This window comes from Malania oleifera, chromosome 7, assembly GCF_029873635.1.
Source record: "Malania oleifera isolate guangnan ecotype guangnan chromosome 7, ASM2987363v1, whole genome shotgun sequence".
Classification (NCBI taxonomy): Eukaryota; Viridiplantae; Streptophyta; class Magnoliopsida; order Santalales; family Ximeniaceae; genus Malania; species Malania oleifera.
The window spans coordinates 14,188,674-14,214,951 of NC_080423.1; the positions used below are offsets into that span (position 1 = coordinate 14,188,674).

The 26,278-nt window shown below is 36.8% G+C and overlaps 2 protein-coding genes across 2 annotated transcripts; both read left to right on the forward strand.

Annotated features, from left to right (window-relative positions):
• The first annotated feature begins 17,991 nt into the window (after positions 1 to 17,991).
• LOC131160759 (uncharacterized mitochondrial protein AtMg00810-like) lies at positions 17,992 to 21,048 on the forward strand. The gene is made up of 3 exons (XM_058116641.1): positions 17,992 to 18,179; positions 18,276 to 18,481; positions 20,453 to 21,048. The coding sequence occupies exons 1-3, from the start codon at positions 17,992 to 17,994 to the stop codon at positions 21,046 to 21,048; spliced, it is 990 nt and encodes a 329-aa protein (XP_057972624.1).
• A 4,219-nt stretch (positions 21,049 to 25,267) lies between these two features.
• LOC131160522 (E3 ubiquitin-protein ligase RHA2B-like) lies at positions 25,268 to 25,947 on the forward strand. Its single transcript, XM_058116300.1, has one exon. It carries the CDS (start codon positions 25,334 to 25,336, stop codon positions 25,817 to 25,819), a length of 486 nt encoding a protein of 161 aa, XP_057972283.1. The 5' UTR covers positions 25,268 to 25,333; the 3' UTR covers positions 25,820 to 25,947.
• The last annotated feature ends 331 nt before the right edge of the window (positions 25,948 to 26,278 follow it).

The window sequence follows — 26,278 nt, forward strand, 5'->3', positions numbered from 1 at the left end:
ATTTGGGGTGTTACAATCGTGGTATTCGAGCTTAGGTTGTTAGGTTCTACAGAATTAGAGGATAATACTACCAGAGTATAGGAATGAGTGGTGATAAAAGTGAGAATGGGTAGTCTAGGTGTTGTAAGGAGGCGTCAGGTATTGGATGGATAGCAAAGCAGAGTACCCTAAGTAAATTGAAATTTTGGGTGCTGTCGCACAACCTAGAGGCAGAAATCCTTTGATGGTGTTATGTGATTTTCTTGAGGCAATGGTCTCAGAAAAATCATGGCAAACCCAAAAGTCAAGGTGTATTCCCAAGAGGAGGGTGAATTGGGTTTATAAAAATATTTTAAGTCTTTTTACAAATTTTCATTTCTTTTAAATACATAAGAATGTTATGGTTTTAAATACTCAATTAAACCAACCACAATCACAAACACAAAACCAATCACAAGCCAATTAATAAACAATCAACCAATCACATAATGCTTAATCAATGTAATCCCTTTAAGGTTTCCGCAAAAGATTAACCAACGTACTTTCTTAGATTAAAAGGTCTTCTTAATCTCAGTTTTTAAGCAATCCTGCACTTTGAAACACAATTTGTATATGCTTAAATTTAAATAGAAAAGGGTAAAGAGTGAGACCAATATTTTTTATGAGATTCAGCTTATCCTTAACCTACGTCCTCGCCTTAGGCAAGGCCACCTAAGGATTCCACTAACACGTTTCTTTGTTGGCGGAACAAACCGTTTACAACCCTCCTTTAGGGTGGAGCTCCCTCTCCAAGCAATACCCCATGCTCGATTATAATGATCCAATGACCTGAATCGTCAAAGAAACAAGAAACAATTTCTTTTGTACAAAGAATGCTCTCACATAGAGCTAGTTAGTACAATTGAAAGCTCTAATATACTTCAATAACAAATACCAAAAGAAATTGAATTAAAAGCTTAAGAACTAATTCACCAGATTTCTTCTCTAGATAGGAATCAGCAATTCAAATATTTAGAGCTCAGAGAAGAATGATCAGGACTTCATAATAACTCAGCAATTCTCAGTATCAAAGAGTGAGCAAGAGAGCTTATTAGCTTGAGAGCAAATTTTTCAATGCTTGGTATGATTTTGATTAGTGAAAACATGTATTTATAGACTCAAAAAGGTTTAATTCGTGTTGTTCAAGTTACTTGGAGTGTTTCCCAAGTTTTTACAAAATTTGGACCACAAGAAACGTAAATTTTAATTTTAAAATTTTTTAAAAAATATAGTCATTATCAATATTCAGGCACCTAAGGTCTCGGGGTTAGTCGACCTCGCCTGAGGTCCTTAAAACTATGAATTTTCAGTTATAAAACAGGGTCAGACGCCTAAGGTTACCAGGGTCAATTGCCTGAGCCTACACTGTGTTGACCCTATAGGTCATACCCTGTTTTGATTATGACAAATACTCAAGTATTTAATGTCTGCCAAGTTGATGTGCAAGTTTATCTTGGCAACATCATATGATGGCACTCGGAGACCTGAAGGAAAATGAAGACCCTAGTTGAATATTCATTATTGTAATTTATATTAGTTTTAATTCGGGTCTGTCATATTTAAGTAGGAATGGTCTGTAATAATTGGTGCATATCATGCATGTAGAACTACAAAACTCAAACACCATAGAACGACTCTAGGTCCTTACACATCACTTGAAAATCAAATGACCTTAGAAAGACCTTAGGGATCACCCTTCGGTCGACCGACGTCTGATTTTTTCGGTGTCTTAAAGAAGACCTCAAATGACGCTAAGACACACACACATGCACATATATGAATGGTCATTTGAATAGGGTGATTGCACAATTGAAAAGAACCAAAATGTATGAAAAATACATGTTCAGTCGATCGTACTCTCAAGTACAAAATCCTTCCGGTCAACCGAACCAGTGTCGGGTCAACATATTGACTGTAGCCCAATCGACCGAACTTGTCCAGGTCATTTATACTAGGTTGACCAAACTCCCTAGGAGTCAATATATTGACTTTACGGCCGACTGTACCTGAAATGCATGCCAACCACCTGGTCGACCGAGTTCCCACATGTGGAACTCAACGGTCAAGTCGACCGAACTATCTAATTCAAATGGTTCTTGGTCGACCAAACTATGCTAAAAGAAAAAATCGCCCTTGGACCTCCATGTCCAGTCGATCAAACTTGTAGTTCAATTTGTTCCTGGTCGACCGAACTCAGCACAACTCGATCAACCGAACTTGCCTCGGTCAACAGGTGCTCTCGGGTTGCCTCATTTTTTTTACTGCAGTTAATATTTTTAAACACGATTAAATTGGTTATATTAAAACTTTTATAATTATTCCATACATATCTGAATGGCTATAATTTGCCCAACTTCTATATATAGGGGCTCATTTGCAAAATTAAGGTGAGATTAGCAACATAATTAGTAAAAAATCCTCTCAATCTCAAAAACCTATTTTTGCCTATTCCACTTCATATACTCTCAAACCTTCATTCCCTTGATACATCCTATCCTTGTGAGAGTGTTATATTGTGTTATTGATTAATATAGTTTGTTCATACTCCCATTTTCTTAGTTGTTTATTTGATATTGCTTTTGGGGAGTTAAGCAAACAGTTATCTCACAGATTTTGCTTGATAAATCTTGTGTTGATAAAAACTCATTAGCTTGAGGATCTTAGCATTGTCATTACAAGATTCCTTAAAACTTTATTTGTTTTGTGTGTACACAATATTTTACAAAGTTAGATTTCAAACAACTCTTGCGCCAAATACATTATAGAAAATACTTTTGAGTTCATTTGAATATTATTTCTAGCATCTTTGAAACAATAATATGATATTGGGTTTTGATATACAATGCTTAGTTTCAAAGATGAGACTATGATACACTCTTGTGCTTAATTAGATAAAGTCATTATTCTAAGTGTTGATTGCACACGTAGAGCACCGAGCTTATAATTCATACATACTTGAGGTGCATTATTTATATTGTGCGTATTAGTACAAATCTGCCTATTGGAGAAGCACTGAAATTGTACAAGAAATTTATATTGTAAATCTGCTATATTCTAGGCGTGGCCTGAGGGGGCGATAATCCAGCCCGGTAAGGATTGTGTAAAGGTTGGGATCAGCCCTGTGAATTTAATCTAGGGCCTTCTCCGCCCCGCAAGGAGAATTTGTAAAGGTTGAAGTCAGCCCTGTGCTAATTGACCTAGTTGTATTAGGTGCCGCTCCACCCATTAAGTGAGCCATTAGTGGAATCCTCAGCTTTGCGAGCTAGAGGCAAGGACGTAGGCACAGTTGGACGAACTCCGATAGCATATCTTGTGTGCACTATTTATCTTTCTACAATTTACATTCCTCCACATGTATGTTATAATTGGCGAATGTTGCGCATGAGTTTAATTTTCGCACGTTATATTTATCTGCGCATTTGGAACTGCATAGACAGACCCTAAGTTGTGAATGTACTACTAATATTTAGATTAGCTAAACTTTAGAATAAGTTTTAAATTCTAATTCACCCCCCCCCCCCTCTCGGGAATACACCAATTCCAACACACTGCCGCTTCAGAAATTCTTCAGGAAAATCTTCAAGCGCCTGAGGTTATTCTTCAGTATAGTTATATTTTCTTTTTTTCAGTTCAGTTTTCAAAAACACTTAGCCCTCTTACTTTGTTACTTTAAAAAACATTTTCTGAGGTTTTTAAAATAAGGTCTCTAAGTCCAAGATAACCCCTAATAAGCTTCAAAACATTTCCACATGATATTTAGCATGAAGTACTTACATAAATAATCCTAAAGCCTTACATATTCTAAGCTTGTAGTCTCCATATGAATCTTTTCTTTGAATCCTTTTAGACTTGAGCTTGATTCATCTTTAGGTTTCCACATGCTTTGATCATTTTGGGTCCATTTGAGCTTCCTTTGGATCACTTTGAATATTAGTGTGGCTTTATAGTACTTAGTGATCTTGAACTTGCATTTCTTTTGATCTTTTGAACTTTGTCTTTCAAGCTTTTCTGAAATGTCATCACTTAACAAAAACATGTTAAATCAATCTTTATTTATTATCATCAAAACGAGATTCGAAAGCCATGTTAGGCCAACAATCTCCTCCTTTTTGATGATCACAAATAAGAAGTAAAGATGAGAGAACCTTGATAAAGCTCCCCCCTACAATAAGCATGCTTCTGAACAAATATGAAAAATGATGATGTCAAATATGAGTAAGTTCAAAAATAAGTCACAATCAAGTATTGCATTATAGCACATGGCGAAATATAGCTCATAGTCTTGTTCTTCTTATGTTTTCATGTTTATTTTTTCTTTGATGTTCTCATGTTCATTTTTTCTTTTACTCCCTCATGCTATATGCCAAGATTTATATGCTTACACATTTGCCACATATTTTCCATATTCTTATTGTTCATTTTTGTTTTCTCATGTTTGCTCAATAGCTCTCCCCCTTTGATATCAATCAAAAAGAAAAAGGGGCATAGGCACAAAGAGTCTTAGTGTAAAAAGCATAGTAATATTACACAAAGTCATAAGAAATAGAGCTACAAGACAAACTATCAACAAGAACAAACAAAGCAACATAAAGCTAATACATAGAGAGTTTTTAATACAACACAAAGTGACAAATTAAGCATCAGTTATCATCAACATCATCATCATCTTCCTCAGATTCCTCTTCATCACCCTCCTCACTTCCTTCCTCTGATTCTTCATCATCACTTCGAGAAGCAAAACTAGTGTTCATAGGATCAACACCACGAGATGACCTAGCCTGATATTGCTCGATACGAGTGAGGTGCTGATCAAGTGAGGAAACATTCTCCTGAAGGGTTTGAAGTCCAGATCGCATATCTTTGCTGAAAGTAAAGAATTCATGATGAAAGGGAATGAACCAAGAAGGCGTACCAACAAGATGTATAGCTGCTAACCTCTGAGGTCTTCCTCCTTTTAAGAACAAACCCTAATCGAGCTTTTCATAGCTCATTTGCTTTAAGAGTTGTGGAGGTGAAGAGGTCATATCAAGTATGTTTGATGAACAACTTAGAAGGTGTGGTAATATTAAACTGAACAAAAATAAGGTTCAACACACCACCATACGGAAAAGTTACATGAGTATCTTCCAACTTGGCCCACATCCATTTCAAAATGACGCTAGAGAGGTCAAGTTTCTTTCCCTTTAGTAAACATCATAAAACAAAGCAATCGACATAGGAAAGATGATCATATGAACCAGCCTTAGGTAGGATGTTGTTGGAGATGATTTTATGAAGTATTTGGGCTTGTAGGTTCAACTATTTATACATAGGTGGATGACCAAAATAAACGAGTTCATTTACCATAATCAGATGCAAAAACTCTTCAGGTGCGAAGCCTTGCTCGAGAATCCAAGGTTGTGCAAAGGCGGGACATTCAAATTCTCTCGAGGGTGATACACAAAATGGGAGCTAAGATTTGAGGAGCCAAATCAATTTTAGTTCCTCTAACCTCAGTGGTTAGAACATTTTCGCCATGGATCATGTTTGCATAAAAAATTTTGATTAGGTTGGGGTACATTCCTTTGGCTTGATAAACACAAAATTTTTCCAACCATTATTCCTAAACATAGGCAATATTTCAGGAAATTCGGAATCGAAGAAGGTGGTGTCGATCACCTTACCAAAAATTGGTTCCATAGAAATGAGAGTAAAATGATATCGAAGCTTTGATTGAGGGGTGACAAGCAATTGCTTGATGTTGTTATTGTCCTTTCTACAAGAAGATCCTCGATTTTTTGGATTTTTGAAGAATGGAAGAATTTAGCTAAGAGAAACCCTAGAATCCAAGGGAAAAGATGTAGGAGAAGGAGTTTGGGGCTGTGATTCGATGGATTTTGAGTGAGGAAGCAAGGGAGACCAAAGGTTGGAGCTTCGAGTGAGTGATGGAGCAGAATTCAGTAGCCTAAAGTTAGGGTTGTTGCACTTAAAATATATAGATCCCGCGAGTTCAGGCGCCTGAAAATATACAGAACTTAATTCTCAACAGGCAGTAGCACCTCAATCGCCTAAGGTCTAATGGCTCAGGCACCTGAGCCTCCTGAGCCTTAAATATACAGTGTTCAATCACCTGATCTTCCATGCTCAGTCGCCTAAAGTCCTTAACGTTCTAAATATTTTATTCTCTCTTAACATGAAATCTTCTTTCTTTTGATTTATCATATTATCAGGCTTAAATTATCTTTTCAATTTGGCTTTTAAGGCATATGACTTCCTTGATCTTTGAAAATAAGCTTCGAACACTTCAAGTCTTCTTGATGTTTAGCCAATAATGACATTTTGTATTTATTTGTTATATCTCATAAGCTCTACTTTTAAATTTCTACATTTCAACTAGTTCAATGTTCTTTAAATTACATTAAGTGGTTTCCTTATTAAAACATCTTAATATCTTTGGAGTCCATTTTATCTAGGTACCCATACGTTCTTGGGTCTGGATGGTTTAACAAACGATATTTCTTTTATTCTCCAAACTTGTCTAGTTTTCACACCCTTTCTCTTTAATGGACAATCAAAATTAATGTGTCCTTTCTTCTTACATAGAAAGCATATGGTGTGAGTGTAAGCATTTGTGGAGGTGCTAGCATAATCTTTAGAGGCTTTTGTAAAGTATCCCATTTAAAGATTCTTTTTCCTTGTATTTTCAACTCCATTGAATCCTATGCCTTCTTTATTCAAGGACATTCTTTGTGCGCTAATCATTTTATCAAAGTTCTTCTTTCCTCAAATAAAATTATAAATAATTTTGGTTTGGTCCTCAATTTTACTTTTAAGATCACAAATTTCTGAGTCTTGTGTATTCTTACTCTTTTCTTACAGGTTTACTTGGTCTTGAGACATCTTACTGATTTTGTTCTCTAGTTCAGAAAGATATTGATCTTTCTCATTATCAATGAAAGTTTGGGATCTTATATCTTTTAATTCCTTCATCATTTTTTCATTCTTACTTTCTAATCTCTTGATTTTCAAATCTTTTTCTTTTTCAGCAAGTTTTTGAGATTCTGATTCTTTCATTACAGCTTCATTCTTATTTTTCAATGATGTGTATCTTTTAGTCAAATTAACTAGAATCTTATGAACTTTAAATAGTTCACTTTGTAGCTCTTCATAAGATGGCATACTCTCATCATTGGATTCATTAGATGAATCACTACTATAATCATTTAGTACTGATTTGGATGAGGAGCTTTGTTCTTCATCATCATCCCATGCCAAAAAGCAAGCAACCTCTTGGTCACTTGATTCACTATATGAACTACTTATACTAATATTATCCCATGTAGTGGCTTTCATTGCCCTTTTCTTTGTCTTTTTGAAATCTTTCTTAAGTTGTGGACAATTCGATTTTATATGTCCGACTTTCTTGCAATTATAACATGTAGGAGGTTCTTTCTTTGTTTATTTCTTATTAGTTTCTTCTTCATCTGATTTTGAGTTCCGAATTTTTCTTCTAAATTTATTCTTTCTTCTAAGTATTTTTGCAAGTTTCTTGGATATGAAGGCTATTTCAAGTGTATCCATCTCTTCTTCATCTTCATCACTAGAGCTTTCATTTGAGGCTTTAAATGCAATAGATTCCGAGGCTTTAGATTTTCCTCTTATTTTGTTTATTATCATCTCATAAGTGAGAAGGGATCTGATTAACTCATCAAGGGAGGTATTTTTCATATTTCTACCTTCCATTATTGCTGTGGCCTTTGGTTCCCAAATTGAAGGAAGTCCTCTAAGGATTTTTCTAATCATTTCATTTGTTGAATAATTTTTTCCTAAAGCATTTAAGGAATTTATTATGTTAGTGAACCTAGTACACACGTTAGTGATAGTTTCTTCCAGATTCATCTTAAAAGCCTTATATTCTCTAGTGAGCATGTCGATTGTGCTATCTCTAACATCTATAGTTCCTTCATAAGTTACTTCTAAATTGTCCCAAATTTTTTTGGCTAACTTACATCCCATGACCCTATTAAACTCATTTATGTCTAAAGCATAATATAGTGCATTCATGGCCCTTGAGTTTACTTGCATCATTTTATAGTCATTGTCGGTCAAGTCTTTTTCTTCTTTAATTAGGAACTTCTTTACCATCTACTAATTTTGTAGGAATGTAGTCACCATGTATGACAAATTTCCATGCTTTTCAATCCATAGTTTGAATGTATATTCTCATCCTTTGTTTCCAGAACATATAGTTTAAACTACAACAAATAGGTGATCTAGTAGAGGATTGGTCTTCAGCAAAAGGGGAAACACCTAGGTATGCCATTTAGACCTTTATATAACTTCTAATTAAGATTTTCTATAACATGACTCTGATACCAATTGAAAGTCAAGGTGTATTCCCAAAAAGGGGGGTGAATTGGGTTTATAAAAATATTTAAGTCTTTTTACAATTTTACAATTCTTTTAAATACACAAGAATGTTATGGTTTTAAATACTCAATTAAACCAACCACAATCACAAACACAAAACCAATCACAAGCCAATTAATAAACAATCAACCAATCACATAATGCTTAAACAAATCATGAAAGCTTGCATCCCTTTCTTATTTCAGTGTTTGCCAAATTTCAATTTTTAGCCTTGTATGAATGATTTTTTATGTGCTTCTTTTAATCAAGATTTTAGCAAGCAGTTAATCAATGTAATCCCTTTAAGTTTTTCGCAAAATATTAACCAACGTACTTTCTTAGATTAAAAGGTCTTCTCAATATCAATTTTTCAACAATCCTACACTTTAAAACACAATTTGTATATGCTAAAATTTAAACAGAAAAGACTAGAGAGTGAGACTGAGATTGTTTACGAGGTTTGGCTTATCCCCAGCCTACGTACTCACCTTAGGCAAGACCACCTAAGGACTCCACTAACACATTCCTTTGCGGGTGGAACAAACCGTTTACAACCCTCCTTTAGGGTGGAGCCCCTTCTCCAAGCAATACCCCATGCTCGATTACAACGATCCAATGACCTAAACTATCAAAGAAACAAGAAACGATTTCTTTTGTACAAAGAATGCTATCAGACAGAGTTGGTTAGTACAATTGAAATCACTAATATAATTCAATAAAAAAATACCAAAAGAAATTGAATTGAAGTTCAAGAACTAATTCACTAGATTTCTTCTTTGGATAGGAATCAGCAATTTAGATGTTTAGAACTCAGAGATGAATGATCAGCACTTCATAATAACTCATCAATTTTGTAACAAAGAGTGAGCAAGAGATTTTTGAGAGAGCAAGAGAGCTTTTAGCTTGAGAGCATATTTTTCAATGCTTGGTATGATTTTGATTAGTGACAACATGTATTTATAGGCTCAAAAAGGTTTAATTCGTGTTGCTCAAGTTACTTGGAGTATTTCCCAATTTTTTACAAAATTTGGAGCATAAGAAACTTAAATTTGAATTTTAAAACTTTTAAAAAATATAGTCAATAACAATGTTTAGGCACCTAAGGTCTTGGGGTCAGTTGCCTGAGGTTCCTTAAAACTGTAAATTTTCAGTTATAAAACATGGTCAGGTGCCTGAGGTTACCAGAGTCAGCCGCTTGAGCCTACATTGCCTTTTCAGAATTTTTTTAGGAAAATCTTCAGGTGCCTGAGGTTATTCTTCAGTCTCTTGAACAGTTATATTTTCTATTTTTTTAGTTTTGTTTTCAAAAACACTTAGCCCTCTTGCTTTGTTACTTTAAAAAATATTTTTCGGGGTTTTTAAAATAAGGTCCCTAAGTCCAAGATAACCCCTAATGAGCTTCAAAATATTTTCACATGATATTTAGCATGAAGTACTTACATAGGTAATCCTAAAGCCTTAAACACTCTAAGCTTGTAGTATTCATTTGAATTTTTTTTTTTTTTTAATCCTTTTAGACTTGAGCTTGAGTCATCTTTAGGTTTCCACATGCTTTGATCATTTTGGGTCCATTTGAGCTTCCTTTGGATCACTTTGAAGATGAGTGTGACTTTGTAGTACTTAGTGATCTTAAACTTGCATTTCTTTTGATCTTTTGAACTTTGTCTTTCAAACTTTCCTAAAATGTCATTACTTAACAAAAACATGTTAAATCAACTTTTATTTGTCATCATTAAAATGAGATTCGAAAGTCATGTTAGGCCAACAAAACCATCGACGGTTCTATTTCTGAGCAGTGAGGCTGAACCTTGGATTGGAAACTTGGAGGTTAAAATGGTTTATTTGTGCAAGAGAAGTTCATCAGGGAAAGTCTAAGTATTTTAGTATGAGAATGTAGTGAATTCTATAGTTTTAGCTAATTGGTTGTATTGGTCATGTTCCGACAATAGGATTCTAAGAAAGTTAGTTGTATTGGTCATGTTCCAACAATAGGATTCTAAGAAAGTTATTCTTTGTCCTATTTTCAGGATGGATCCCAAACGTGGATCCTGAAGGGAGTAATAATTTGGAGGCTTCTAGTGAGGATGACATTGATACCTCTACGGTGCTGCGAGGTTTAACTAGGCCGGTTATGGTGGAGATTAGGTGGGACTTTAAAGGGCAGAATTACCCACTTGAAAACTAGGGCTACACCATCGAGCAATTTACCCGCATGAATCCACCGATGTTTGTGAGAGGAGCTGACCCGATCGCGGTGGAAGACTGGGTTCAGAAGATAGAAGAATTATTGGTCGCCCTGCACTGCACAGATGAACAGAGGGTTCAGTACACCACTTTTATGTTAATTGGGGAGACTAAGTGATGGTGGAGAGTAGTAAAACTGATTAAGGAACAGAGGCCAAGACCTGCAGCTTTGACCTAGAGTCGTTTTAAGGGAATCTTCTTCGATAGATTCTTCCTTGCTTCCACCAAGGATGCTAAGGCAGAGGAGTTCATGAATCTAACCCAAGGGCACTTGACCGTACAGTAATACACGGCCAAGTTTGTTGAGTTATCTCGCTTCGCCCCATACATGGTCCTAGATGTGCCAAAGAAAGTGCGGAGGTTCGAGAAAGGTCTGAGACAGGGGATTTATGAGCAGGTAGTGGCTTTTCAGGTCCAGTATTTCTCAGAGCTGGTGGATAAAGCCACGATGTTGGAGACCAGTTTATAGAGGAGTGTGGGGATATTAAATCAGAAGAAGAGGCCCATTCCTTCTAGTTTTCAAGCTGGTACCAGCCAAGGTCCGTTGATGAAAAATAGCAACAATGTGGGCCAGCGACAAGAAGTGGGACATCGAGCTCCTCAGGGAAATCCATCATGCCCTCCTTGTCCCAATTAGAAAGGTTGTCTGTTTTCGATGTGGTAGACCCGGCTACATAGCACAAGACTATCGTGCGCCAACTAGTGATGTGCCCACACCTAATCAATTATGGGGACACAATCAAGCACCCAGAAGTGGCTACCAGAGGAACACCTCCCAGGCGCACGTGTATTCACTTATGTTGGGAGATGTAGAGGACGTCGGCAATGTGGTGACAAGTACTATTTTAATATTGTCACATAAAGTTGTTGTACTATTTGATTTAAAGGCGACGCATTCATTCATAACTCGGGAGTTTATCAAATTATGTGGAGTAGAAGCTCAGCTATTGGATGCCAATCTATTGGTGGCTACACCGACAAGAACCGTAGTTGTATGTAGGAGAGTACTTAAAGATTATCTAATCAATATTCTAGGGAGGACGTTGGCTGCTAATCTGGTGGTTCTCGACATACACAGATTTGAGGTGATTCTGGGGATGGACTCGCTAGCTTCCTATTATGCCAGTATTGACTGCTACAAGAAAGAGGTAGTGTTCAGACCTCTAGGGGAGCAAGAGTACAGGTTTGTTAGGTCATGTGTGCACGCCTCACCACGAATACTGTTAGCCATGCAAGCTAAAAGGCTACTCTTGGAAGGATGTCAGGGATACCTAGCTTGTGTGAAGGAAGCATTGGAGGGGGGAGTTAGACATAAGGATATCCCGATAGTAATCTAATTTCCTGACGTGTTTCAAGAGGATTTGTCAGGGTTACCTCCCGAGCGTGAGGTGGAGTTTGCTATCAACCTATCTCCAGGAAAGGTGTCGATCTCTAAGGTTCCATACAAAATGGCTCATACAGAGTTGAGAGAATTAAAGGAACAGTTACACGAGTTATTAGACAAGTGGTTCATCAGACCTAGTGTGTCACCGTGGGGAGCACTTGTGTTATTTGTTAAAAAGAAAATGGGTCAATAAGGATGTGTATCGACTATCGAAAAATAAATAAAGTGACGATTAAGAACAAGTACCCTCTACCTCGTATAAATTATCTATTTGACCAACTCCAAGGAACACAGGTTTTCTCTAAGATTGATCTCTGGTCCGGGTATCATTAGGTGAAAGTTAAATTAGATGATGTACCAAAGATTGCTTTTCAAACTAGGTATGGCTATGATTTTTGGATTGACTAATGCTCCTACTACATTTATGGACCTCATGAGCAGAGTATTCCATAATTATTTGGACCAATTTGTGGTAGTATTTATTGATGATATTCTGGTATATTCAAAGAGTCTTGAGGAGCATAAGAATCATTTGAGGATGGTACTCCAAGTGTTGAGGGAAAGGAGGTTGTATGCCAAATTCAATAAATGTGAGTTCTGGCTAGAACAAGTTGTGATCCTCGGGCATGTGATATCTAGGGGTGGTATTTTTATAGGTCCAAGTAAGATAGAAGCAGTGGTAGACTGGGCAAGATCGAAGAATGTCCACGAGCTCAAGAGTTTCTTGGGATTGGCAGGATATTACTGTCGATTTGTATAAGGTTTTTCTAAGTTATCAGACCCTCTAACAAAGTTGAACAGGAAGAATGTAACATATGAATGGATAGATGAATGTGAACAAAGCTTCCAAGAATTAAAGCAGCAACTCATCACTGCGCCAGTACTGACAATTCCTTTAGGAGGGGGGGTTTTGTAATTTACAATGATGCATCTCAAAAATAGATCGGGTGCATACTAACGCAACAGGGAAAGGTTATTACATATGCTTCTCGGAAGCTTAAGGAGTATGAGAAGAATTATCCTATGCACGACTTGGATTTGGCAGCAGTGGTTTTTGCATTGAAAATCTGGAGATACTATCTATATGGTGAAAGGTGTGAAATTTTCATAGATCATAAAAGCCTTAAGTACATTTTCACACAAAAAGAGCTGAATATGAGACAGAGAAGATGGCTTGAACTAATAAAGGACTATGACCACACCATCAATTACCACCCAGGGAAAGCTAATGTGGCAACTGATGCTTTGAGTCGAAAGTCAATGAATGCGTCAGTCTCAATAGTGGTAGCTCAACAGAAAATTAGGATTGATCTGGAAAGGTTTGATGGGGAAATTTTGGAAGGGAATCACTAGGCATACATTGCTAGTCTGGTACTCCAACCGACTTTGTTGGAAGAGATCAAGACCGCTTATATGAAAGATACAAAATTGGTAAAGATTAGGAGTAAGGTACATAGTGGATTAGGAGCGGATTTTAATATCTCAGATGAAGGAGTTCTAAGGTTTCATGCCAGACTATGTGTACCTAATGATGTAGAGATTAAAAGGTCAATTTTGGAGAAGGCTCATCGCTCTCTTAATACCGTACATCTAAGAAGCACAAAAATGTATCGGGATTTGTGAGAGTCTTTCTGGTGGAACAATATAAAGAGGGAAATTGCCTGATTCTTGGAGTAGTGCCTTATGTGTTAGTAGGTGAAAGTTGAACACCATAGACCAGCAAGGCTATTTTCAACCACTCCGCATTCCCAAGTGAAAGTGGGAACAATCTCCATGGATTTCATAATAGGATTACTGTCAGCACTGCATAGGCAAAATGATATTTGGGTAATTGTTGATCGTCTGATAAAGACTACGCATTTTGTTCCAATCAAAGTCAATTATTCCATGAATAGGTTGGCAGAGTTGTTTGTACAGGAGATAGTTAGACTTCATGGTGTAACAGTGTCCATTGTATCAAATCGAGACCCACAATTCACCTCCCAGTTTTGGAAAAGTTTACAGAGAACCTTGGGATCTCAGTTAACTTTTAGTACAGCATTTCACCCCAACTGATGGACAGTCAAAGAGAACAATCCAGATATTTGAGGATATGTTGCGGGCATGTGTGCTGGGTTTCGGCGGTAATTGGATTCAGTATTTGTCGTTAGTTGAGTTCACTTACAACAATAGTTACCAGACCAGTATTGGGATGACACCATATAAACCGTTGTATGGTCGAAGGTGCCAATCTCCACTATATTGGGATGAGGTTGGCGAATGGCAGATTTTAGGACCAAAAATTATTCAACAAACTTATGAGAAAATCAAGCTTATCCGAGATAGAATTAAAACAACTTAGAGTCAACAGAAGAGTTATGTTGATACTCGCCGACGAGATCTAGAATTTGATGTAAGGGCTATGATATTTCTAAGGATTACTCCAATGAAAGGGGTTATGAGATTTGGGAAGAAGGATAAGCTGAGCCCTATGTATATTGGGTCATTCGAGATTCTGGAGAGGATCGGTCCAGTTGCCTACAGAATACCATTACCCTCAGCCCTATCTAGGATCCATGACGCATTTCACGTATCTATGTTGAGAAAAATACATCCCAGACCCTACACATGTGATAAGCTACAAGTCATTGGAAGTGAGTGACACCTTATCATATGATGAAGTACCTGTCCAGATCCTAGACCAAAAGGAGCAAGAATTACCAAAAGGATACCATTGGTAAAAGTACTTTGGAGAAATCATGCAATTGAGGAAGCCTCGTGTGAATTAGAAGAGGAAATACGTAAGAGTTGCCCACAGTTATTCGATGAGACCCAAAGCTAATCAGGTAAGTGAAGTTGTTCAGGTAAGAGTTTGATTGTGAATGAAATTGTTTTTGCAGGTTGTCCAGTTAAGTTGAATGATTGTAAATCTATATGTTTTGGGTTTTGTGTTTTGAGTGGTTTTAGGAGAATTTTATTTGACTACTTGTAATCTCCCAAAGACCGTTATTATAGCCACAATATTCCTCCGCCATAATCAAGGGTTATTAATAAATTTGGGACGGGGCCACTATGTGGGTGGCTACCGGGTCTTTCTAGAGTCAGGTGATCGATTTGGTAATTCTAGGGGTGCTAATAAGTATAAGTTAACAAATTTTGTGGATGAAATTTTTATAAGGAAGGGAGGATGTAAGAACCTGGTTTGGTACAGTACCAAACCGTCGATGATTTCGTAAGCCTCAGGAAAACCATTGATGGTTTCAGAAATCTCGAGGAAACCGTCAAAGGTTTCAAACTACCAAGAGGTCTTGAGGAAGAGATACGAAGATTTTGGTTTGGTTAAAGGCCAAACTGTCGACGATTTTAGGAAAACCGTCCACGGTTTTGTCTCGGGTTGAGAAGTTATAAATAACACATAAGTCATTTTAATCTCATTTCACTTCATTTCTCCTCCCTCCCTCCGCTAGGGTTTCATCTCTCCTGGGTGTCTCTCTCTCTCTCTCTCTCTCTGTCACATGGCTCTCTCTCTCTCTCTCTCTCTCTCTCTCTCTCCTACGGCATCTCGGGGCTCCGACACGGCCTCCGATCACCTCTCTCTTTCTCCTCGGCTTGTCGATGGCCTTCTCCTCATCGTATTAAGGAACCTGGGGTTCGTTATAGGTTGTACCCTCCTGGAGTCCGGACCAGGTTGCAGCAAGCAAATCGGACTTGCAGAAAAGGTATTTTGACTTAGCTTGGTGGTAGGCTAGCCAAGGCTATGCTCAATCTTCGGACCACACAACCCAATTATAGGGGTTATACATGATGATGTTGTTAGTCCAAAAGGGTGGTTCTTCTACTCATATGTGTGAATTTATGTACATTGTGTTATTTACTAAGCCGAACTATATCGTGAAGGAAAATATGTATTTTCAATTGTATAGGTGTGAGTTATATTTTACAAATGCTGAATTGGTCAAATAAAGTAAATTAATGAATGTGTTTGATTTCACTAAAACTCATGTTAGCCATACACTGATAATAATCAATTTCGTCTTACTAAGAAGTGTCTCACCCCAATAAATATATCAACTTTTCAAGGTCTACAAGAAATCGAGCCTAGGAGCTCTAAAGCGGGACTTAGACGATCTCGCTAAGGGTGAGTGTTGGTGGGACATTGGTCTATTTATATTAGATGTTTTGGGTTTTGTGGGTTGTAATGTGAATTTTGGGTATGGTAGAGGTAATGGTTGTGAGGTAGTACTCTGGTACGTATGGAATGGATGGTCTTTTTGCTTCTCCTATATGCATTTAAATTATGTTATGGAAAGAATGTACCCGAGACCCTCTTTTGGGTGCGAGTTGTCACAATTATGGTATTAGAGATGTTGTGTTATTATATGTGAATAAATGTATTATTGTTATTATGTTAAGTGAGAATTTGGGGCATTACAAGCATATTCTATATATACTTTCCATTTATTTTTTCTTAAATTAGTATGTAATTGATATGTAATTATTACACACAATCCTCAATTCATTTATAAATAAACCATACTCACCACTTTACAAGTGTGGTGGTTTTCAAACCTTCTCATGGTATTAGAGCCAAAAGGTCTACCCTAATTTCTTCGGTGCCGCTACCGCAACCCCATCTGTCTCCCAACCGTAATCTCTTTCTTCTCTACACACCCAATGTCGCACGGCCTCCCCCAATATCATGTGTGCCTAGCTGTCATCCATTCTCTAATCAGCAATCCCTAATGGCCATTGTCCTAAAGTAAATCCCTAATCCCCACATCCCTAATTGGTCGGCCACTGTCTCTCACCCCCCCCCCCCTTTTTACCCTGTATACTAGCAATTTTTCAGCACGGCATCCCCTAAATCTCAGTAGCCCTACCATCGCCCTTCCCTTCCCCCTTCTCTGAATAGCCTCCCTACCATCATAGCATTCTCCAAATCCCAGAAACTCGCTCTTCCCTTCCCCCTTCCCTGAATAGCCAGCCCACCATCGCGGCATTCCCCAAATCCCAACAACCCAACCCATCCCCGGCAGCGACGACCCTAACCCATTGCCCATCCTCCAAACTCTACCACTTTCTCTCTCATTCCCGCCGGTTCTTTACAGCCATGGTGCATTCTTGGTCCACAGCAAACACCAACACTACTATCATCGTGCACCACTCTCTCTCACCCATTCCTAGTTCTAAGCATATTTAAACTAACCACTAGTCGCTTTATTTCTCGTCTTGATTGCCGCTCACATGACTACTAACAATTCCTCCACTTTTCTTCTTTTTAATACCCTCATCCACATGGTCACAATAAAACTCTCCTCATACAACTATCTTATGTGGAAAAGTCAATTGCTTCCTCTCTTACAGAGTCAAGAACTGATCGGCCATGTGGATGGCACTCTTGAGCCCCGACCCTATTTTGACCCTGTGGATTCTAAGACACCAAACACCAAACATGTGCCCTAGAAAAATACAGACAAATGTCTCCTTAGCCTTCTCTTTTCCTCTCTCACTAAGGAGGCTATGGCTAAAGTCGTGGGTGTCTCCACTTCCTGCGAGGTCTGGGTTACCTTAAAGAACACCTTTAGCCATCATTCCAAAGCCCATGAAATCCATCTTAAGGATGATTTTCAACTGATGAAATGTGACACCAGGTCTGTTTCAGAGTACGCCTAAGCCTTAAGGCTCTCTGTGCTCAACTTCATGTAATTGGCTAACCCATTGATGACAAAAACAAGGTACGCTAGTTCCTCAAAGGTCTTAGCTTGAAATTCTTGAGTTTTTCCACTGCACAAATAGCTCTCATCCTGTTACCCCATTTTGGTGACTTAGCGTCCAAAGCTGAGAGCTTTGAACTTTTCAAAAATCATTGGAACCTACTGCCCCGCCCACTGCAGCGTTCACTACTACCCATCGCCACCCTCTGAAGATGAACCAAAGGTCTAATTTCTCCCAAACTCCGTAAGGTCAAACTGGTGGCTATGGACATAGATAGGGGGGCTTCTCCTCTGGGCGGTGTCCCCCGCGTTGGCAAATATACCGCATGGATGGTCACTATGCGGATCAATGCAGCAAACGGTATAATCGCCATGGTCATACCTCTGAAGCTCAGCTTGCTGAAGCCCTCGCCTCAATCATGTTCCATCTCCGGATATAAGGCTTTAGATTGGTACTTAGATACAGGAGCTTCAGCCCACATGACTCCAGCTCAATCCAACTTGGAGTGATCCACTTCTTATATGGGTAAAGATTGTGTTATTATCAGGAATGGTGCGTCACTACCTATCACCCACACTGGTAAAATTTTTCCTTCCCCTGATTTTCACCTGTTCGATGTTCTGGTTGTTCCTCACCCCACTAAAAATCTATTGTCCATTAGTAAATTAATGTCTGATTTCCCATTGTCTATTACATTTACTAATGATTTTTTTACTGTTCGAAATCGCCAAACGGGAAGGGTGGTGGCAACCTGTAAATGAGATGGTGGCTTATATGTGCTAGAACGCTGAAATTTTGCTTTTGCTTTTGTTCTTCAAAATAAATCTCTACATGTTTCGTATGATTTATGGCATGCTCGCCTTGGACATGTGAATCATTATGTTATCTCTATTTTGAATAAAAATGATAATTTTATTTTACATCTTTACTGCCATATCCTTTATTATGTAGTACATGTCAAATTGCAAAGAATCACTGATTGCCTTATTATCGTAATGAACATCAATCATCCAAAGTATTAGATCTCATTCATTGTGATATATGGTGTCCTTCTCTTATAAATTCAAATTGGGGTTTCGCATACTATGTTTTATTTGTTGATGATTTTTCCCGTTTCACTTGGGTTTATCCATTGAAATTAAAATCTGACTTCTATGATACTTTTCTTCAATTTCAAAAATTTGTGCAAAATCAACATTCTGCTCGTATAAAAATATTTCAAAGTGAAGGTGGTGCAGAATTCACTAACAACTACTTTAAAGTACATTTTCGTACATCTAGCATTCATCATCAACTCTCTTTTCCATATACACCGGCCCAACATGGTCGTGCCGAAAGGAAACACCGTCATGTGACTAAGATAGGCCTGGCCCTCCTTTTCTATTCATACACTCCTACTCATTTTTGGGTTGACGCTTTTAGCACTACTGCTTACATCATCAACCATTTTCCCATACTACTTCTTGGAGGTAAGTCCCTCTTTGAGCTTATATATGGTTCCCCTCCTCATTATGCAAACTTTCATCCCTTTGGTTGTCATGTTTATCCTTGCTTATGTGATTACATGACTAATAAATTTTCCCCTCGTAATCTTCCTTGCATTTTTATGGGTTACAGTTCATCTTACAAAGGGTTTCATTGTCTTGACCCCACCACCTCTAGATTTTATATCACCCGCCATGCCCAGTTTGATGAAAACCACTTCCCTTTCCAATATACTTCCCAAACCCAACCCATGTCCTCCGTCCACATCTCCAAAGTTATGGAACCCAATCTTCCACATACAAACATACCCCTACCTCCTCTTGCACCACCTTCCCGACACGTTCCTTAATCCAGATCCAACTCATGTATTATTTGTTCTGATCCAGTGGATGAGTCTTTGCAAGCAACTAATTCTCATGTAGGTACATCTCTGCCACACTCAGCCCACACTCGGCTTCTCCTAAACTCGAAGCTGACTTGCCTATCATTGCTCGCACTCCTATTGCAACTACCCCTTTGAGCTCCCATCCTATGCTCACACGAGCCAAAGCTAGTATTTTTAAGACTCGCCACACTACGCATCTCAGCCTTGTGAAATCCTTTGGCCTTCTTTCCGCTCTTCTCACATCCATAAAGCCAAAAGGATTTAAATCCGCTACTAAGAATTCTGCTTGGCTTGCCACCATGGACAAAGAAGTTCAAGCCCTGCAAAATAATTATACCTGGATTTCGGTTCCTCGACCTACCAACACCAACATTGTGGGTTTCAAATGGATGTTTCATACCAAATACTTACTTGATGGATCTATCGAGCATCTTAAAGCCTGTATTGTTGCCAACGGCTACACATAGGTACCTGGTCTTGACTACACTGACACCTTTAGTCCTTTAATCAAGGCCACCACTGTTTGTGTTGTTCTTTCTCTTGTTGTAACAAACAAATGGTATTTTTGCCAACTTGATGTTAAAAATGTGTTCCTCAATGGCCTTCTCACTAAACATGTTTATATGGAACAACTCCTAGGTATATTTACCCTCGCTTCTTCAATCATGTATGTAAATTGAAGAAAGCTTTTTATGGCCTAAAGCAAGCCCCTTGCGTCTGGTTTCTGTGTTTCAGCTCCTTTCTCACTCACCTTGGCTTTTACTGCAGTCGTGCAGATACATCACTCTTTGTTTTTCATAAGCAGTCTAACATAATATATTTGCTTCTCTATGTTGATGACATCATTATTACAGGCAACAACTCCAAACTTCTTGACAGTTTTACTTGCAAGTTCAATTTTGAGTTCGCTACCAAGGATTTGGGTTCCCTCGGTTACTTCCTTGGTCTTGAAGCTACCTCCACCACTGATTGTCTTCTTATTAGTCAGCTGAAATATGCACGGGACATTCTTACATGTGCTCAGTTACTTGATAGCAAATTAGTCCACACCCCAATGGTTGTTTCCCAGCACCTGTCCGTTGATGGTTCTTTGTTTTCGAATATCATGCTTTATAGATCTCTTGTTGGTGCTCTTCAATATTTGACTATCACACATCCCGATATTGCTCATGTTGTCAACTCTGTCAGTCAATTTCTTCACTCTCTAACTGAAGATCATTTCCTTGATGTCAAACGTATTCTTCACTATATTAAGGGCACACTACATTTTGGCCTCATTTTTCATCCATCTACTGCTCTTGGTGCTTTACTTGCTTACTCTGATGCATACTGGGTAGGATGCCCTGATACTCATCATTCTGCCTCTAGTTATTGTATTTATCTTGGCAACAATTTAGTGTCTTGGAATGCAAAGAAACAGCCTACTCTTTTTCGCTCCAATACATTGTGAATCTAAGTATCGTGTCTTGGCCCTCACTGTTGTCGAAATTCTTTGGCTCACACATCTCCTTCGTGATCTCAAAGTCCCTCTTCCATAGTGACCTCTTCTACTTTATGACAACAAGAGTGCGATCTTCTTGAGTTCCAATCCCGTTTCTCACAAGCGGTCCAAGCAATTTGAGCTAGACTACCACTTGCTTCTTGAACTTGTTCTCGCTGACAAACTATGCACCTAATATGTGCCCTCTCATTTGCAAGTTGCCGACATCTTCACTAAAAGTGTGTCAAGACCTCTCTTTGAATTCCTTCGATCCAAGCTTCACGTCCGTTCAAATCCGACGCTTAGCTTGCGAGAGGGTGTTAAGGATCATGCTGAGGATCCTCTAACTTAATTCTAGGAGCATATTCTATATATACTTTTCATTTATTTTTTCTTAAATGAGTATGTAATTGATATGTAATTATTACACGCAATCCTCAATTTATTATAAATCAATCATACTCGCCACTCTACAAGTATGGTAATTTTCAAACCATCTCTATGTGTGTGTGTGAGAGAGAAAGAGAGAGAGAGAGAGAGAGAGAGAGAGAGAGAGAGAGAGAAGTTGAGAAAAATAAACATAAAAAAGACTATTCAAAATATGATTCCAGTGTCATGCTAAAAGTAATTTTGTATGTAGTACTACTATTTTAAAAAAAAAGTGCTCTTTTATTTTTTATTTTTTTTTCTTTCCCTATCTTCCTTATCTCTCATCCATTGGGCAAAATAGAAAATTGATTGAGTGAATACAAACTTGCTTCTTTCTTTTCTTTTATTTTATTTTCTTTTTATTTACCTCCCGCCAAACAAGTGTTGTGTGAGAATATTTGTTACTAATCCAACAAACTTACACACACCTCATGAATTCAGAAGCTTTAACACATTTGTATCCTTTTTAAATGCTAACTACTATTTTTTATTAATTATTTTTGGAACATGTGACATCATACAATAAATTTTATGAAATATAATTAATGTTTAAACAATGAATTAATTCCATAAAATAAACAACAATTTGGGCCTCAATGTAATTGAAGCTTGATTAAATAAACTCTATAAAAGATAACCAGCCTTGTAATAGTTATTATTTTTATTTAAATGTTTATAGCACTTTTAATGGTTATTATTATAATAATATAATAATTATTTTTTAACCATGTATGACATTTAATTAAATATATATTAATTTTACTTATTATTGTAGTAATATATTGTTTTATTTAAAATTTTAATTAATAATTACAAATAAAAAGCTACTTTAATTGTCCTACTTTATGCAAACACCATGAGTTAGAGATAATAATTATGTTACCTGCCTACTCAAAGAAAAAGATTCATATAGAATTTAAAATCATCAATTGTAAGATGTTAGCATATGTCTGCATTTGAATCTACACAATTTATACATAAGAGTTAGTGTAGGCCCCAAAAATGTGGGTCGTAATTTGTTAGATTATCACTTTACCTAAAAGCACAAGTTATTAGGTTGTGGACCAACAATATATATCAAGTTTTAACACTTTCCCATACATGCAGTCGGACAGCATGTGGAGAGATAAACACACGTTAAATAATACCCATGATAGAGAACACAATTTTTTTTTAACACCACGGAATAAATGTGGGCGACAAGACTAAAACCCAGAATCTCCTGGTAACCAACTCTATTAGGTTGTGAGCCAACAATGTATAACAAACTTTAACACAATTAATCACTTTAGTGAGCTCAACCTTTAATAAAATTTCATAATTGATGGATTCCAACTCTTCTTTACACGGATTTGATTAGTTTGTATCAAGAATTTTATATAATAAAATAAAAAAGAAACTCATTTTGTACCATGTTTTTTTATTTATATTAAAAAAATATTTTTAAAAATAAAAATTTATTCTAATACAATTAGGACTCATTTGGTTAGGCAAGATAACTATTTCTTGGAATAAAATTGTTGATTTTAGTTCTTCATTCAAGTTGAATTCTAGTTCAAGTTCAACTAGAATTATAGTTCTCGTTACAACTTGAACACATGCAGTGGAAACACACAATCAATCACAAACGAACCAACAACCACTAATGCAAACACTCGATAATGAAATAAGCTCAAGAAGCAATCAAAAAATAATAAAAAGAAGCAAAAACATAACTAGAACGCATAAGATTTACATGATTCGACAATAGCTTACGTTCACGGGAGCAGCACTTAGGTTTTCACTATGATCAACGTCAAAGGTTACAACTTTAAAGCTTATTTGAAGCTTACACCAAGGTTAAACCTTTATAGAGTTACATAATGATGTTTTTATAATCATCTAATGCCTATAGAAGAGTTCTAGTAAAACTAAACTACATCTATAGTTATCCTCGAATGAAAAAGAATTCAAAATACATGAACTGCGCCGACGGTTTTGTGTTGAGCCACGGTCCTCCTGCGTATTGCCTGAAACCTCTTCACATACAATTTTTCGTCGCTTCACATAACTCTCTCCAATACATGTGACCATGCCACATCCCCAAAAAAGATGGAATATAGTTTAAAATTTTGGAATAAGGTGAATAGTTATTTCTTGTATATTCATAATTATTTCATTCAACATGTAATAGAAGACATCCTTATGGTAAAATTCAAGAATAGCTATTCCTTAACTACATTTTAATTATAGACTAATAAAAAGTTCCACATTATTATTATTTTTTTTATAGTAACAACATAATATCTTATATAACTAATTACAACTGGGGGTGTGCAATTGGTTGGTTCGGCCGATTCGGCCAATTAACCTAATTAACCAAATTTTTTCAGTTAACCCTACTTCATAACTGAACCGACCAAATTGAGCTCTTTTACCGAACTGTACCTGACTGAACCTAATCGTTGGGTAATTCGGTTGGTCGAATTTAACCGAATAAAATTAAAATTAATTATAGAATATATATATATATATATATATATATATATATATATATATATAATTTGTATGCTAAAATGGGAATGGTCCAACGGGAAGGGAATCTAGGAATGGCCGAATGGGACATTGGAAGTTTGGAACCTTAGCCTAAAATCATATAATTTAATAATTTATATTTAATTATTAATTAATTACAATTCAGGTAAGTCGGTTAACCAAATTACATTTTTCTCATATCAAATGCCCGAACTTATTCCATTTTGAAACCGAGCTAAACCAAACTATAAATTAACCGAACCGAATCAACCGAATTCGGTTGGTTAATTCGGTTAAACCAAATTACACTCACCCCTAATTACAACGATCCTATTAAAACTAACTCATTCATGAGAATATGTATTCCACCAACCAAACGTAACCTTAAATTTTTTTTATAAAAAAATAAAATAAAATGTTAGTAATGTGTCTTTAAATTCAAGTTTTTGCTCAGCATATTTTTTATATCTCATTTATTTTTTAAAAAATAAATATATAAAAAAAAATCTAGGAAAGCTTCTCACCTTTTTTTAAATATCTTTTAAATTTTAAATGTGACTGATATGTATTTTATGTACTTGTGGGTAGTATTTAAAGCTTCCCTTGGAGACAAGTTTTAAAAAATTTTATAATGACATCAAAAGTAGTATTTACCACTCTGCATTTATTTTGTAAAGCATTAAATGAGAATTTGTTTTTTTATTTCCCTCTCATTCTATTTTAAAAGATTATTTAAGAAAAAGGAATGGGGGCAAAAACTTATCATTCAAAAATAATAAAATGTTAAAAGTGTTATAAAGTATGCAAGAAAATAAATAGAAATGAGATAAAAATTTACGTTGTTCAATTATGGACGGATTAAATAAAAAACTTTACTATTTCGGAAGAAATTATATGATGATTTAAAACAAAATATCTCTGATCTTGTACAAGATATCTTTCTTTTCTCTGTCTTTCTTCTTCTTTTTGTGTACCTACTTAATAAGCATGCAATATGTGTGTCCCAAATGAGAGGGGAGGGTGCCCTTTTATAGGGCAATATGAATAACAAAACATTTATTAGGGGTGAAAAATAAAGGGGTAGAAGATAAAGGGTGACATTTATATTTTTTTTTTCATAACAAAAAAAATATTTTTTTAGAGTGTAAATAGTATTTTAAAAAAATATATTAAATAAAAGTAATTTTTTAAAAGAAAAGAAAAGAAAAACATTAAATAGGGCAAAAAAGCGTAAACAAGCAGACAAAGCTGAGGGAGTATTTAGCATTTAGTAGAGTACCGTCCATCATCGCCCATATCCCCTGCACACACAATGGCCGCTCTCTCCCAATTCATCTCTCACCTCTATACCATGGCCGTAATTTTCTTCACTCTCCTCCTCATCGAAGTTGTAATTCTAGTCCGGGCCGTTACCGGAGCCGTCTACAGCTCCGACGACGGCCCCATCACCACGACTCGGTATCTCGAGCTCTTAGAGGAAAAAATACCGACGATTCGCTACCGGAGCGGATTGAGGCCGGAGCCAGCGGAATGCACCGTCTGCCTCTCATCAGTCGAGGAAGGAGAAGAGATCAGGAAATTGCAGTGCAAGCACACATTCCACAAGGTTTGCCTCGACCGGTGGCTGCAGCAGGATTACGCCACTTGCCCGCTCTGCCGGAGAACGGTGTTGCCGGAGGAGATCGTGACCAAATACTGGCGCCCGCAAAACCAGGTAGACTATTGGGGGAGTGATGAGGAACTAGTATTCTTGTTGTCTGCCGTTCAAGGTAACAGTTTACATAGTAGTTTCTTGTAAAATTTCTATTAGGTTAGATATGCCCTAATTTTGTATAAACGCATTGGGTATATATTGTTCCTGCCTAATATCGCTGTGTTTCTCTTGAATCTTAATGAAATGAATATATATGTATGTATACTTGCATACGGATGATTGTTATCGTAGTTCTAATTTATATATCTATTTATTTATTGCTGGGTTGTTTTATCTTAGCATCGTAGTTCCTTCTGTGGTGATTTTCTTTTTCAATGGGAGATCACAGAATGTCGGCTAGAATTGCAGAAAAATACTTAAAGTGTTATGGTAGAAATTTTCTACAATTGGTCTAGAATTAGTATGGCTGAAACCAAGGATGGAAGAAGTCTTGAAACCCATTAGCCCTTGTTGTGTAATGGCCCACTGGTAGGAATAAAAAATGTTAAATTTGTTTATTTTTATGCTCTTATAAATGAACCTGTTGCTCTGATATGCTTACCG

Coding starts and splice junctions, on each gene's coding strand:
- LOC131160759 (XM_058116641.1), top strand. CDS start 17,992: ATGGACATAGATAGGGGGGCTTCTCCTCTGGGCGGTGTCCCCCGCGTT. Junction 18,180..18,275: donor GGATATAAGGCTTTAGATTG/GTACTTAGATAC, acceptor TGTTATTATCAG/GAATGGTGCGTCACTACCTA. Junction 18,482..20,452: donor GGGAAGGGTGGTGGCAACCT/GTAAATGAGATG, acceptor TCATTATTACAG/GCAACAACTCCAAACTTCTT.
- LOC131160522 (XM_058116300.1), top strand. CDS start 25,334: ATGGCCGCTCTCTCCCAATTCATCTCTCACCTCTATACCATGGCCGTA.